Below are 17,291 nucleotides of genomic sequence, written 5' to 3'. Positions count from 1 at the left end.
AACAAAAAGCTGACATTTTTGGTCAACATCACAGGAACTTCAGAGGCACTAACACTTCGGCACTAGAACTAGATGTCACATGAGCAGTCTCTCAAAGTTTTTATCAGACAGCCGGATCCATTTGGCACTATAAACATCTTTACCAACACTAAAAAGCCGTTCACATGCTGCACTGGCTGGGACACCAGTGTTGAATCTTCAAAGAAAAATAAGATAAAATGTATATTATATAGATCTTTTATTTCTCTCTCTCTCTCTCTCTCTCTCTCTCTCTCTCTCTCTCTCTCTATATATATATATATACATATATATATATATATATATGAAAACTCGTCTTATTTGCCAAAATTGTAGTTAGTACATTGAGTGGTTAAACTAACAAAAAAAAACCCCAAAAGTAGTTGAATTACTTGACGCAGCACAAAATATGAATGTAGTTTAACTACCAGCAAGTTACAGTAAATTGTAGTTAAGCTGTGTAGTTCAACTACATGTAGTTTAAGTCTCCCCAACACTGCATATAGGTTTAATTGATCTCACTCTTGGTTTGATTTGTATTCAATAATAAGTAAAATCCACTTACAGTTTAACATGGTAATACGTTAATAAAGTTGAATAAATAATACAATTACGTGAATATACGTGATAACCACAAAGATTTTTAATGAACTTCTGTCAACATATTGTGGGCATGGGCAGAAGAAAGTTTCACAGAACAGTTTCTTAATTTTAAAAAGGGTCCTGAATCGTCAACGCAGTAACATACAGTGACCACAGTTTAACTCACCAGTTTACCAGTTTAAGGCTGGTATGTAACACTGTTACTGTGATGATAAATGACTTAAATATTGAATCTGTGTCTATAATAACCACACCCTGACATGTAAATGTGACATCTGTCTTGATTCATTTAATTTAACTTAAAATATGGACAACTGACTGCATAATATATGAATCAGAAACATAAATGATTTACAGCAGCTCCCATTCAAAGTCAAGAATATGCAGAAAAATAGTAGTAGTAGTCATAATAATAATAATAATAAACTATATATGCTGCATATTTATAATAGAAGCCTACTGCAACTGTACGTTTTTTTCACCGTTTAACATTATTTTATACATTATCATTTTTTATAATGTTCTGTCATGGAGTACTGCTAACAGAAAAGAAAGCAGCTCACTGCCAGTTACAGCTTCTTATCGTGATCTGCAGTCTTTGTTAATTTTTTGTCATGATTGTTATTATTAGTACCCATCAAAAATCACAGTTACATGTCAGGATGTGGTTATTATAGACATATTCAATATTTAACTGTCATGTATCATCACAGTAACAGCGTTACATACATTAGCAGCTGTAAAGAATAAAAACATTAGAAAACACATCATGTGGTCCCCTTTAAACGCTGGGTGGAGGTGTATATTTGGGTAAATAACCGCCAATGCAGAGCCTAATTTATTTTGAAAAAACATCAAGGAAGAAGACGTGACCACTGACACTGCACGTTTTTCTTCTTCGCCTTTTTCACGTGTTGTGCCCAGAAGGATGCCAGAGAATTCACAGAGAAGCTGGCCAAGTTTGTGACATTTTCATCCCGGAGTTTTGTGAGGAGGGAATTAAACGCCTGTCCCAAATAAACGCCTGGTCTGTTAAGTGATTGAAACAAATAAACGGGCTATTATTTGGTATTTTACGTTTGTTCCCGCATCATCAGCATGAGCTGAACAATAAATCTAACACAGCAAGAAAGGCGGGACTTAAGGCAGAACAGCCAATCATCAGCCGGTCAGTCCCAAAGCCGGTGTCATGTTTGTTTGAAGCAGCAACAGGAGAGGGAGGAGGAGAGGAGGCATCTGCAGCGAGCGCAGATACAGAGCGGCCAGAGAAACTGAGCGACTGTAGTGAGGCGTTTGTGCAAAACTGCGGATAAACGGCAGAAAAAGTGAGGGTGTCGAACCCTCTCACCGGGAAAAGTGTGGGTGTTGAAACACCGACACCTCCCACGGATGCGAGTCGCACCGTGCGACGCCCCTGGCTACAGGTGAGCAGCAAGCTGAATGTCTTCTGTTCTTCTGTGAGCTTCTTAAACAACTTACTGACGCATTACCGCCACCGTGTGGTCGGAAGCTGCATTGTAACTGAGCGTCTCATGGATAACAGCTTTTCTCTGGTGTCTTCAGTTGATAACCTATGCAGTCCCGCGGCCTTCGCGGCCCACAGGTGCAAAACTGAAAGTTTTTGGCGGCCCTCTAGGTGGCGCTTGCGGCCCAAGCTTGGGCCGCGGCCCTATGGTTAAGAATCACTGGTTTAGATGACACTCGAGAAAACCGAATTACTGGGTTAATCCAACCATGATCGGATTTTTTAAATGCATGTTTACACCTTAGTCTGACTAAAATCGGACCGGATCGGATTTCTCATAGTCAGATTAAAACACCTAGATTAGGGCTGCACGATATATCATTTGAGCATCACCATCGCGATGTACGTGTGTGCAATAGTCATATCGCAGAGCCTGCCATGTAGGACACAAATTAACTCATCTAATTTCAAGGGTATCTGACACACACTGTGCATGCAGACTCTGCATGCAGACTCTGCATGCACAGCGATCCACCAATCACATTAGTTCTTATTCAGTGTGCGGAAGCAGACCATGCCCCTGCACATGGAGTGAGTCGCTGGTAACAACATTGAAAAATGAGCAACGAACAAGAGAAAATCGCGAAAGCGAAGACTTGGTGCCAAAAAGAAAAGCACCGTCAGTTATCTGGAATTATTTTGGCTATAAGAAGGATGATATTGACCAAACATGTGTTCTGTGTCAACAGTGCCTTGCATCTGTTGCCACGAGAGGTAACAACTAATTTGTTTGACCATTTACGTCGGTATCACACAGCAGAGGCCTGCACAGGTCTTATTTTGAAAACCCGTCCATACACGCCATACTTAAAACTGCATCCGACCCGTTTTCCTAAAGTAGCACAAATTACATTTCGCACCCTTTATAAATTGTTACTGACGCCCGACCCACACCCGAAGGAAAATTAGACAGACGTAATTTTTATAAATGAAAGTAAGCCGGCATGGGCAATGGAAGTTCTGGGAGGGTGCAAGCACGCATGAATGAGCTCATATGAAATATAAATGCTTATCATTTTGAAATGCAGCATAACATAAAGTGCTATTCACATCATCTGATGAAAATTCCTGTATTTTTTCATATCGCAATATATATCGTAAGGTTAAAAAACATCGTAATGTCAGTTTTTTCCAGTATCGTGCAGCCCTAACCTAGATCATTCAATTGATAGTCGCATTACTCCTGCACACAGAAGTCAGAAGTAGATCGAGAAACACAATCAGGACTGGCTTCTTTGCGGGGGTTCTGTTTCTTAAAGAGTCCGTTGACATCCCTCTCCAGGATGGAGAGTGTTTCTGTCAGTACGTTTACATGCACAGCTTAGTCGGATTACAGCCATAGGTCGACTATGCTACTCAATCAGACAACTGCAGTTGTCCGAGTGTGATAAAATCTAATTATTGGCCGGAGCATGTCATACCTCAGTACGATAGGTGGCGCTATTCTCATTTCAACTAGTGGTAATAGAGCCACCTCCAGCTGACCTCTTCACGCCACCAGCAACAACAAACTCTGCCTCGGCATTCGAGAGAGATGGTGTACGAAGAGCAAGACGAAGATATATCTTTGTACAATTCGTATGTGGTGTACATGATAATTACACAAACTAGATGCACAATGGCGCTCTTGCTTGCGGTTATTTCGGAGGAAAGCCACCGCCACCACCGTCCTTCTACTTCCGGCTCCCGGGAAAAAACTCTCAAGCCTGCACAGAATGCAAAATCTGATCCGATTCCTGCTTATCAAGACATGTCTTTATCCAAGAAAGCAAAATCAGGGAGCCTTAAACGAAAGGAAAAGGCAGAAAGGGAAAGAAAGCAAGGAGAGGGAAGACACCTAGAGTTGCCACCCGTCCCGTTTTTCCAGGAATTTTTCTCTTTTTTCATCAGCTGTCCTGGGAAAACATAAATCTCTCCCGGGACACAATTTGTCCCGTTTTTGGGGGGAAAATGTAAAACCTTAATTTGGTTTCCTTCGTTCTGTAGTCTAGAAAGGTTCCCATCAAAGACACATGGATTAAAGTTCTCCGTCGCTACGACGGATTTCCGTCATTCAAACTTCACAGAGGCGACTTATAAGATCGATGTAGATCGGAGGAGAACAAGTGTTGGCTGATTTTTATTGACAGATTGTCACACTCTGCAGCCAATGGTATCATTAACCGCGAGTGCGCGCCTCACCAATGACAGTGTAGTGACCCACACAGGGCGGGATCTAAACACGGAGCGGCGCTAAAGTTTAGCTGCTTAGCTAGCAAGGACTCGTCGCACTGCTACGTTATCAATTTTGAGTTTAGTCAACACGTGAGAACTCGTCTGACACAGAGAGTCTCCTGTTGTGTGCTACATGTGTGAAATAACAACTATAGTCTGGACTTTGTCTGCAATGTATCTGTGTAAACAGCTTCATTCAGCGTCTCTCCCTCCCCTCTGGCACCGTGTGTTACCATGGTTACAGGAACGCCCTGAAACTTCATAATGATGATCAATAATAAGTTTTTGGTTAGTTTGAATGTACAAAATCATGAATGTAGCCTGATTGTAGCTCAATGCTGAAATCTTGTATTTTAACATATAGAACAAATGTAAAGCCTCAGAGCTTCTTTGATTATTAACAGTATGTCAGTGATGACAGAAAGGTGACAACTCGCCATCAGACTGACAAGGCTGCAAATGTTGCTGTTTGTATGATGCATCTTTCTATTAAACGATAAGAGGCTCACTTTAAACAATATTATTATTATTTTAATAATAATAATGATAATAATAATAATATTGTTTAAAGTGAGACTCTTGTCGTTTAATAGAAAAATGCATTATTAATAATAATAATTTGTGATAATGATGATGAGAAGAAGAAGAAGTAGAAAAATAGCGTACTGAAAAGTTCTGTAGATGGTTGATTATTTGAAAGAGTAAAACTTGAGAGAAGCTTGGCAAAAAAAAGTCAGTTTGATTTCATAGATTGAAAATTACATTGAAAAGACAAAAAACATTTTAAGTGTGAATAGAACAGCTGTTCAGATCATCCTCCCGTAAAACACTGTTGGTAAAATATTTAAACTTCATGTCTGCATTAGAGAACAGGGTGAGGCTACAAATCTTATCTTATTCTTTTAGCACGTGTCAAGTAACATGCCAAGTAACATGTTCCACAAATTACAAGTTTGGAATATGACTTGGCCACAGCTCGAAACAACATCCAGTCAAAAGATTTTTTTTTGCTTTAATCCATGAAAATGTCTCTGTGTTCTTCCCGTTTATAGTCTACCTCTACATCACACATCCAATCACATGATAAGGTGCATCATGCGCGCACCTCCATCCAATGCTCAAAGAAGTTTTAGCATCTCTATTTGAAATGTGAGAGAGATGACGGACGAGGAAGAAGATGGAGCAAATACTTGCAAGCCACCAGCGTGAAAAAAACTGATATACTATTTACAATCCTGACTGGGCGAAACTTTCGAAGTTTGAATAGGTACGGCCAATCCAGGGGGACACATTTTCCGCCATATGTGTTTTGTGTCCGGTGAAAATCTCTAAAATCACAATGAATATTCACGCAAAACAATAAAGCATAAAGTGTCATATCAAACAAATGAAAACATGCAGCCATTGCCTTTATCGCTTTTATGCAATCAGCATCAGCGGTGCGTGCGTGTGTGTGTTCGCGCATCCTCATCCCAAGAGTTTATAGTAATTCGGATCAGATTGCAAAACATACATTTTTCCAGTTGTGTTAATACAACAAATTGATTGACACATGAGTAAATTACTGTGTGTCTGTCCTCATGTTGACATGTTGACCAAACTCCCCCCCACTGCAACATTTGGTCAAGTGTCCCTTTTTTCCACAAATCCAAGGTAGCAACCCTAAAGACACCTCCTCACACATTTCTTTCAAAAGAAAAGTGAGCACAGTTCACAGCTAACACAGTTTAAGAACAGTTAAATATAATAATAACATCAGTATTTGTAAAGATTGAAGGCAGTCAGACAGCAATGAATCTAGTTTCTCAGTTTCAGCAGCAGCAGGTTCCTCATCCTCATCTCATCCCTCATTAAGTGCTGACTGAAAGTTATTATTACAATTAATCATTTCACGTTGTGGTCGCGGACCTCGCAGTAAAAACTGTTAAAATTTGGAGCGATATTTAGCTCCTTTCCCTGTAATATAGCATGATATGACATGGTATCAGCGGATTCATTTCAATTTCAAGATTTCTATGATGCTTATGACTTAAATAAATCTTAAAACTGAGCCTGTGACGGCCTTCAGAAGACAGTAATGTTAATGCCAGATGATCCACCATCATTTTCAGAGGGTTAAAAGAGAGTTATAAAAAAAATAGCCTCTAATTCATATTTATTTCAGAATGATTTGCATGTATTAAAAACAGTTCTGAAATAAAAAAAAAAAAAAGCATGTGTATGTGTATATATAATATAGTTGAAATTCAGCTATCACTACAATAGAGTGTTTGGTCAGTAGTTTGGGACTCTCACTCCCCTGCTTTGCAGTAGGAGCAGTGGAGAACATTTTTAGTGCATGCAGACTGTGTGACAATACAACTCTCAATACAATCAGAGCAATGTTTTTATTTTCTGGAAATCAAAAGATTAAATTGCAACAACCATATGGCATCATATATGTATTTATTCACCCCAGATCCAGTGCCACCACCTGTGAGTCTACAGTTGTGGAGATAAATTAGACCTGCATGTGGGACTACAAGGGAGACAGTGAGCAGTAACCACGTAACTGTCATGTTGTTATTTTCACAAATATGGGAATGATAGTCAAAAATATTATTAAAATGCATAGTTTTATATAAAACGGCATCGCATTTTTTTGCCGGCCTATACAAGGGCCCAATTAAATTTCTTTTCATGGGGCCCAAAATCCCTGGCGGTGCCCCTGATGAGAACACAGAATCTCCTTTAAGTTACAGAGGAGAAAGAAACTTGTCACTGGCTGCCCTCTAGTGATTTTATGAAAGAAACTGTAACATTATCTTTCACCTTCATGTTATGACTCATTTAGATTCAACAAAATTCAGAGACTTTATTGTCTCTGGATTTGTAGAAATGTTTTATTTTGTAGTGACCACATTGTTGTGCTGTCTTTGGGCCTTTTATCAACAAATAATCTTTATTGTGTTTTGTTTCATTTAATGTTTGCTATAGTCTAGGTCCTGGGTAAGATTTGTATGCGCTTCATTTAGCGGAGAATATCTCAACTATTATAGACTGATATGACCCCATTGAACAACGTGGGATGTGTGCCAAAATCTCTACCCGGGGCGAAAGTCCTGAAAATGATCACGACAGGTGACACGATTATCACACTACAGGTGAATGGGACTTTTTTTTTTCCTTTATAGATATCCTCATACATTTCTATCTGATTAATCTTTATATTAAGAGAAATACTTTTTGTATTACACTTTGTCTAAAAAATAATATAAAATATACAAATGAGGCAATATGCGTACATAAACCCTTGAAGCTACAGATTTTCTGAGGTGATCACAATGTTCACAATGACCGTGATTATAAGGTCATAGAAGAGTGTAAGCATTCTGATTTGATATAAAGAAACTGGCTAGAAACTAGTCAACCTATGACATACAACTAGTAACATACAGGGATTGCCAGTTAACCTGTTATTATAAACTATGAACCTAAACTTTAAAAGCTTACATTTTTTCAACAAAAGTTTACTTGGCAGTCATAGTGACACGAGGTCATAGCAGAGCACATGGCTGTCAAGCAAGATGACTTGTGAAATCAAGAAAAGTAAGGAAATCTACTCTCTATCCTTTGTGTTGACGTGTACACTTATAATGTGTCATTATCATATAAGTTGTAATTTTTTGTGTTTAAATAATTATGATGAATTTGTATCAGTTTTATATTTAATTTGGTGTGTATTGTAGCTAGTACCGCTATCAATATGTCTCAGGAACAGATTTAAAATCATAATATAATTGTGTATGATATAAAATGCTTCATGCTTTGGCTCTTTCAGCCCAGTAAAGATGAGTTCTGTAGGTTTTTGTACAGCTGCTCAACCAACTCCAGTCACTGTGAGTCTCGAGCACAATAATAAACAGCAGAATCTTCAGTCTTCAGACTGTTCATCTGCAGATACACCTGCTGTCTGCTGTTGTCTCTGGAGATGGTAAACCGGCCTTTGACTGACTCAGAGTAGTACTGGGTGCCACCACTGCCACTGCTGACATAAGCAATCCACTCCAGGCCTTTTCCAGGAGCCTGTCTGATCCAGGCCATCCAGTAGCTACTGATTGTGAATCCAGAGGCTGTACAGGTCAATCTGTGAGATTCTCCAGGCCTTTTAACCACTGGTTCAGATTCTGTCAGAGTCTGACCATCAACCCCTGTTGAGACAAAATACATGTGTGTCATTGGCTTGGCAGCACAAATGTAAGTTATTTAAACACAAGATCAGTGTAGCTCCTCACCTGCCCAGCAGACAGTTAACAGCAGCAGTCCTGTCCTATAGTCCATCATGTTAAACTGTGTGTCCTCTGTTCTCTGTCATCCTCTCTGCAGTCAGATAAGTAGAGGAGGAAGACATCTGCGTTTTGCATTGACTCCTCCTCACATTGAGGAACTGGATTTGACTCATATATCAGTTACTGTTTGGTCAAACTGTAGAATGGATGTCTATTGATGTTCCAAAAAGGTTCAGTATCTGGATGTCTCACTCTAAAGTCTAAAGAAGACTGAATCGGGTTCAACATCTGAATTGCCATAATTGTAAAAGAAATAGTCGCATAAAAATATCTAAATCATAGTGTAAACCGAAGTTATGACTAATAGCTATATCATATAAAGTAATTTCAAAAATATATTTATAGTAAGGGGTGGACTTTTGAGCAAATGTGCAGAAATGTTCGAAGGTTGGGTCGTTGGGTAAAACATCATTAAATAGAAAGTGATAATTTGGCTCCTAGATCACAAGCAAGCACAATACCTTCGCTATAATCAGTTTCATTGAATACAATGTTTTGGTATTCTAACCTTGAACTGTAGCCTGGTGGAGGTTTGATGATCGGACATGGTATTTAACAAAGCTGATAGTGAATGAAGACAAGATTGGCCTCAGTTAAACTTCAAGGACTTTTGAATTCAGTCATTGCTATTAAAAATTAAACAATGCATGCTAAGTGGCTGATAGCTCATCAATAAACAGACCTCCCAGCAGCCACCAGTGTGAATCCCACTAGTTGTACCTTAATGTGTACATATATAGGCCGCACTTCTCAATAAGCTGCAAGTGTCCACGTCTGCTCTCTGTGTGTTCACCCAGTCTTCAAGAACGTTTTCAAGTTCGGGCCATCTGCTTTAATTACCTCTGAAAGCTTTTGTCGTCTTTTTGCATTGAGTCAGTTCTTCACGCTGCCGTCTCCAACGTCTCTCACCATTGATTCATTGATGCCAAGCTTACGTGCAGCAGCTCTATTTCCTTCTTCGACAGCCAGATCGATTGCCTTTAACTTAAAAGCTTCATCATATGCATTTCTTCGTGTGTTTTCCATGATGAGGGTGTGTGCATGATGCGCAACATGACTGTTCAAAACACAAACTAGCGTCTTCCTCAGCGCATTATCTCTTCCACCTGTCTGTCTCGCTCTTGTGCTTCCTGCTAGAGCGCCCCCTGGTGGCCATTAGCCCCTAAAGTCTATAGAAGAGCCGCATCATTGTATAGGCCGCATGGTTCAAAGCGTGGGGAAAAAAGTAGCGGCTTATAGTCCGGAACTTACGGTAGATAATAAAAATGTTTCTTTTGAAGCCTGTGAGGTGGTCACCTGGGCATCAGTGGTGATCGTTAAATATAATTGAGATATCAGGGGACAGAAAACTCAAGTCAGAATAAAAACAAATTTAGTTTGATGTTGTCTTATCTTTTGAAATGAAAAACTTTTAAAAACATAGATGCGCAAATTTGGTCATTAATGAATTGTGAGTCAGACAGAGAAGACACTTTTAAGATAATATCTCTGCTGCATTCAATAATATTGCTATTGTGCATTCTAATGAAATGTGTTGTATTCCTTTTTCTTTATCATTGTTAAATATGTCTCTTCCTCTCTTTACTGTAACAGTGAACTGGTGTTGTAATCATTAGTGGTCTGAGGGCTTCTCCTCTGGTGGCTTCATGTTACAAGTGTTCAGGTTATCCTCTTCTGCTGCAGCTGACAGCATGATATCAAGTCTTTATAGCAGACTGTGAGGAAGTTCACTTTGCATAGAGAAGGACACTGACAGGATATAAAAGGAGCATCAACTGTCCTCTTACAAGGAGTCAGAGCCTGAAGTTGTGTTGTGAACATTCATTTTGACCCACATTTAGAGCACAAGTCAGATGGAAAGACACTAACATAAAGAGAATATTTAAGTACATATGTGAAAACATCAGAACTATGACAGATTTTTTCTGAATTAAGCAGTTTTATTGAGATGATGATTCTCTGATTGTGTTGATTTTCTTGAACTGAAATTTATTTCTGTAATTGTGAAAAACAGATTGTAAAGTTTCAACCTGTTTTGACATGTTGAGTTTTTGTACAGCGTTGCTCCTTCCTGTGTCACTGTGGCTGTCGAGCACAATAATAAACAGCAGAATCTTCAGTCTTCAGACTGTTCATCTGCAGATACACCTGTTGTCTGCTGTTGTCTCTGGAGATGGTAAACCGGCCTTTGACTGACTCAGAGTAGTACTTTGTGCTACCACTACCGCTATCAATCCAGGCAATCCACTCCAGTCCTTTTCCAGGAGCCTGTCTGACCCAGCTCATAGTGTAGCTGCTGAATGTGAATCCAGAGGCTGTACAGGTCAATCTGTGAGATTCTCCAGGCCTTTTAACCACTGGTTCAGATTCTGTCAGAGTTTGACCATCAACCCCTGTTGAGACAAAAAAAATGTGTGTCATTGGCTTGGGAGCACAAATAGAAGTAATCTAAAATTAAGACCTTTGTATACATTCACCTGCCCAGCAGACAGTTAACAGCAGCAGTCCTGTCCTATAGTCCATCATGTTAAACTGTGTGTCCACTGTTCTCTGTCATCCTCTCTGCAGTCAGATAAGTAGAGGAGGAAGACATCTGAGTTTTGCATCGACTCCTCCTCACAGGGTAGAAAACAGCTGGACTGGAGATCTATATCAACACTTGGGAATTACTGTCCAAGAGTCTAACATGTTTCAGTTTCTGTGAAATGTCAGTCAGTATTAACAACACAACCGCATTTATTCCATAAACAAAGAAATGTTATTCTTAGTTCAGACATCTGACACATTAACATACAGTAGAGTTCTCAACGGGTCGGGCCGGCCCGACAAACCCGACTGGACCTGCAGGTTCGGGCCGGGTTCGGGCCGAAAAAATAGGCAAATGAGCCGGGTCGGGCCTCGGGCTTCCTTTTTTATAAAACACATTTCTTGCATGTTGTAAAATATATATTGTTTGTTGTGATTCATCGCTGTTCATGTGTAGTGAAGAGTAAGTCTGGCTGCCTGCTTCATGGGGAGGGGCAGACCCAAACCTGACGCCTCTGCGTGACGTACTCTGAATTTCCGTCTGCTGTCTGTCTGATCATGATAACAAGTGTATGAGGAAAACAATGCAGGCACGCGGGGGGTCGGGTTCGGGCAGACAATTCATGCTGGTGTGTCGGGCTGCGTCGGGTTCGGGCTTAAAACCCACGGGCCGGGTCGGGCTGTAAATTTCTGGCCCGTTGAGAACTCTAAGATACAGGTTTTATTAAAGTTAATGAAATAATGATTCATCTTGTCATCAATATTTTGTTTCTTATCAGTCACTTTGAAAGCAGTTGGCAGCACATTAGAATATTTACAACAATATGAATAATCTGCAGTTTAATTCTGATCACCAGAATCACTTTTATGAATATTGCTTGATTTTCGTCTTATACCGTCACACAATTAACAGGTGTTTTATAGATTTTACTTCATGTGTTGATCAAGACACGCTGATCAAATCATTTTCAAACTGTTTTTCTCTTTTCAAACTAAATTCAAATAATTTATGGTTGATACATTGACATATGATGAGTGATGCAATATGATGCACATGCATCATTTGTTCATTTGATGTTCAATTGAGAGTCCAAATTAGAAAATTAAAACATTATTCTTTATTTCTTTACTTGGGTGAAGCAGACAGACAAGATGAAATGTGTTTCATTGTTAACTGGCCTCATTCAAAGGGACATTATTTGTTTTCAAAGTCCTGACATGCTTCAGTGCTTCTCATACAGAGATCAGTGTAGTTCAGTTTTTGTACAGCTCTGTAGTCTGCTGTGTCACTGTGGCTCTCATGCACAATAATAAACTGCAGAGTCTTCTTGTTTTAGACTCTTCACCTCTAAGGACACAACATTTGTGGACGTGTCTTTGGTGATGTTAAACTGGCCTTGGACACTTTGGGCAAATATTGTGCCAGTTCCACCATCAATGCGTCCGATCCATTCCAGTCCTGTGCAGCCAAGCCAGAGCAAGTCCTTCCACTTTACAGGACAGAGTGACTGGTTGTCCAGCTCTGCTGACCACTCTCCTTAAAGTAACAGAGGAGAGACAAACTTGTAACTGACTGCCCTCTAGTGATTTTATGAAAGAAACTGTAACATTATTTTTAACATTCATATTATGACTCATTGAGATTCCACAAAATTCAGAGACATTTTTGTCACTTTTATCAACAAGAAACCTTCATTGTGTTTTGTTTCAAATAATATTTACTATCAATATTTCTCAGGAATAGATTTAAAATTACAGCATAATAATGTATAAAATAAAATACGTCATATTTGGCTCCTTTAGCCCAGTAAAGATGAGTACTGTAGGTTTTTGTACAGCTGCTCAACCAACTCCAGTCACTGTGAGTCTCGAGCACAATTATAAACAGCAGAATCTTCAGTCTTCAGACTGTTCATCTGCAGATACACCTGCTGTCTGCTGTCGTCTCCGGAGATGGTAAACCGGCCTTTGACTGATTCAGAATAGTAAGTGGTGCCACCACTAGGATAGATCTCAACAAGCCACTCCAGTCCTTTTCCAGGAGCCTGTCTGATCCAGTGCATGTATTGGCTGCTGAATGTGAATCCAGAGGCTGTACAGGTCAATCTGTGAGATTCTCCAGGCCTTTTAACCACTGGTTCAGATTCTGTCAGAGTCTGACCATTAACACCTGTTGAGACATACATGAGACACATGTCATGCTTAAAAAAATTAAAATGACAAATCAAGCCCTGTAAAGATGTTCACCTGCCCAGCAGACAGTTAACAGCAGCAGTCCTGTCCTATAGTCCATCATGTTAAACTGTGTGTCCACTGTTCTCTGTCATCCTCTCTGCAGTCAGATAAATAGAGGAGGAAGACATCTGAGTTTTGCATTGACTCCTCCTCACAGGGAGGAACTGGATTTGACTCAGACCTCAGTTACTGTTTGGTGAAACTGGTGAATGATTGTTTACAGTACATGATTCATTCTTTCACCAGAAACTGTTGCATGTTTATTAGTTTTTGTGCAACTGTTTGACAAACACCCCTATATTGCCCCTCAATATAAATCACTCTGCACAATTTCAAGAAATTGACCGGCTGATCAATTTTATAATACCACTAAATTGAGTATTTTCAACATTTTTTAATAGAAAAAACATACAATTCATGACAATTGTGGTTGTCTGATCCAAGCTGTCCAGTAGCTGCTAACAGAATAAGAGACCTGACAGGTGATGGTCAGACGTTGACCTGGCTGCACAGTCAGAGAGGCTGGCTGTGTCAACTGTTCACACTTCATACCTTTTGTTAAAAAAACAAAATGTTTTGTAACAAATGATCAAGTTAAACTGCAAAAGAAGAACTGTTGACTTTGACAAATCCAGAGAGACTCACATCCAGCTGCCAACAGCAGCAGCAGAGCTACAGAAAACATGGTTGATGTTGAAAGTGACGTGCTGTGAACTCCACTGACAGCCTGATGGGAAGTGTTTATAGCTGAGTAACAAGGAAGCTCACTGAGTTTGCATAGAATCAAACATATGAAGCATCAATGTTGGTCTGACTGGAGCCAATAGGAGAGTCTGTTGACTGTTATTATATCTGCAGAGTGAAAACATGCCTGGAAATCACCTCTGCTTTACACATGATATTTTCATTTCAAAACATTTTAATTGAAACACTTTAAATATGATTTATTTACTGTCAGCACCTCCAACATCACATTTAAGATTAACTTCAAACATATGACCGCAGCTTTATTTAAACTGCATAATTTATCTATTACATTAATTTTTTTGCGAACTTACTCACAGTATTTACCGCAATCAGGAAAACAGTGACAGCAGCCAAGATCATGTAAACATGAAAACATTTCTCTGATGTTGGTTTGCATATAAGACTGTTAATGGTTTCAGTGTTTGTAGATACTTAAAGACATACAGAGAAATCTGGAGTCTGAAGAGAAAAGCAGCTGCTCAGGAACTGAAACATGTGACAAAAAACAAAACAAAACAACAAGCAAAAAAATATATATTTCCAATTGTTGATTGTCAGTCAGTTAAGATCTATGGGAACATCTCAGAGTGTTCTTTCAGAGGAGAGAGTAACATCACACTGACTGCGCTCCTGTGATTTTAGAGAATAGACTATAAACTCATTTTTTTCCTTTATATTTTGGCTTTTGATATTTTTGACTCTTTTATCAATAAGTCATCTTTATTACCTTTTTATTTTTATTTTTGAACAAGTTACAATGATGATTTTAATATTTATCAGCAACAGTATTCAGGACTTTCTGTCATTTATGATTAACATTGTGTGTATTGTAAGTTATAGAATATGAAACCATATTTCAAGCCATTAAAATAAAGAATAAAATGTAGAATTAATCATGTCGTAAAAATAGGGAGGAAAAATACTTCTGGGCTCTACCAGGCTGAGATCAGTTATGTTGGTTTTTGAACGGCTGCTCAACAACTCCAGTCACTGTGTCTCTCGAGCACAATAATAAACAGCAGAATCTTCGGTCTTCACACTGTTCATCTGCAGATACACCTGCTGTCTGCTGTTGTCTCTGGAGATGGTAAACTGGCCTTTGACTGACTCAGAGTAGTAGATGTAGCTACTGCCATCACTGCTGATAGTAGAAACCCACTCCAGTCCTTTTCCAGCAGCCTGTCTGATCCAAGCATTCCAGTAATCGCTACTAAACCCTGAATATGTGCAGGTCAGTCTGTGGGATTCTCCAGTTCTCTATCGTCTTGAGACTATCTCTCCACTCCGTTACATATTCCATATGTATGGGGCATGACCCCCGCTGCTTGTCAGGGCACTTGGATATTTCTTTAAGACACACCGGCTTGCCCGGCCACGCCCCATTGCGTAGCTATAAAGCACCTGCGCCGGCGTGTAATCACTGATTGTTTGGTCTCCACTTGTGCGTCAGGGTGCAGTGTCACACAATCTACAGAAAACAAAAAACAAAAAAGAGAAAGAAAAGTAGGGAAAGAGAGGAGACTGTACAGCTGTGTATCCGCTTACCGGAGTAAGTCGGGGCGTCTGTCTCTGGCAGCCTCCCTGGATTGCTGTGCAGAACTCTTTCTGTCCTTTCTCAGCGGAGCCATCATCCTGCCTGATCGAGCCGGAGGCCCTCTGGCTCCCGGCAGTGGTGGCTGTGGGCTCCCCGGCGTATTGCTAGCGGCTTGTGAGTGGGGTTATTACACATCCTGCATCTGGTCTGGGCCAGCCGGAGGTCTCCGGCCCCCGGCCTTGGCGGCGTCCTCTCCCTGGCGTATTGCCCGCGGCACGCGGGCTGACGCGCTCGGCGGCGAACGTCTCTCCGAGTTCAAGCACTCTCCCGCTCCCCGGCGCATTGCTCGCGGCTCGTGAGCTAACGTGCTCGGGGGATACGCGCTGAGTACTGTCAGTGTCCCCTCTCCGGCGTGTTGCTCGCGGCTCGTGAGCTGTCGCGCTAGTGGGGTGCACATCGCGCACCTGGTCTGGGAGCCGGAGGTCTCTGGCTCCCGGCCTCGGCGGCGTCCTCTCCCCGGCGCATTGCCCGCGGCTCGCGGGCTGACGCGCTCGGCGGCGAACGTCTCTCACAGTTCAAGCACTCTCCCCACATCCCCTCGTGAACGTACGGCCCTCACAGCGGCCGGCACGCAGAGTACACTCAAAAAAGCAAATAACAAGCAAGAGAGCTGCGGTGCTACCGGCTAGCAGGTAAACAGGAAGTGGCGAAGAACTTCCGGTTTCCGGCCCCTGGCAGTATGGCAGACCAGGAGGGACATTGCTGTGTGGGCTGCGGGGTGGCCATGCCCCTAGAGGATGGGCATGATAACTGCGTGCTGTGTTTGGGACATGAGCATGCTCTGGTCTCTAAGGAAAATCCTCAGTCGTGCATGGATTGTTTTATTCTGCCTTCACGTACTAGGGAGGCTCGCTGTCGCTTTTTTGCTGCAAAGCGTACGGGCTCCCATGTTTCTGAGGGGCCGAGACAGAAAATTGGGAGAATGGCGACAGCCTCGGAGGGGAGGAGGGAGTATCTAGGAGCCTGGCAGGCTCCGTTGCCGCCTCTTCAGCCTATGGTGGTCCGGCCTCCGCTTAGCTCTTTCCCGCCCCCGGCTTCGGGGTCAGGCAGGGAGGAAGAAGAAGCCGAGGAGGAGGACGTGGATGTGGAAACCGTCTTTTCCTCCGATGACAATGACCTCTCTTGTGCACAGCACACAGTGGGCGAGGTGACAAGAGGGGAGTTGGCCCACCGGTTTGCTGAGGTGATTAACAGGGCTTCCAGGGTTTTGGGCGTTGCCCTCCCTGAGAACCCTGGGGCCACATCTTCTAGGTTCGAGGAGGGTACGGAGATGCGCCCTGCATCAACCCAGGTGCCCCTCCTACCTGACTTTAAAAAGCTGCTGTGTCAGCAGTTCCAGTCTCCAGCTGCTACCCACAAGTGGTCTGCGGCATGTCGCCGTTTCTCCAACGTGCATGACAGGGACCAGATTGCTTGTGGGCTACTTTCCGCAGTGGACCGAACCCTCACTCCACTAGTTTCTCCCTCCAGCTCCATCCTCGGTAATGCCACCTGCTCTAGC

At 41.4% G+C, this 17,291-nt stretch overlaps 1 gene segment (V, D, J or C); it reads right to left on the bottom strand.

The window, feature by feature from the left end:
• Positions 1-8,251: 8,251 nt before the first annotated feature.
• LOC115578237 (Ig heavy chain V region 914-like) lies at positions 8,252-8,683 on the bottom strand (the record flags this gene model as incomplete). The annotated part of the segment is given in 2 exon segments: positions 8,252-8,550; positions 8,635-8,683. Coding segments are annotated over 2 exon segments (348 nt in total), but the record flags the coding sequence as incomplete, so codon positions are not given.
• Positions 8,684-17,291: the final 8,608 nt, after the last annotated feature.

The sequence above is a fragment of the Sparus aurata genome, unplaced genomic scaffold (assembly GCF_900880675.1).
Source record: "Sparus aurata unplaced genomic scaffold, fSpaAur1.1, whole genome shotgun sequence".
In the NCBI taxonomy this organism is placed as follows: domain Eukaryota; kingdom Metazoa; phylum Chordata; class Actinopteri; order Spariformes; family Sparidae; genus Sparus; species Sparus aurata.
This window is presented reverse-complemented; position numbering and strand designations above follow the sequence as displayed.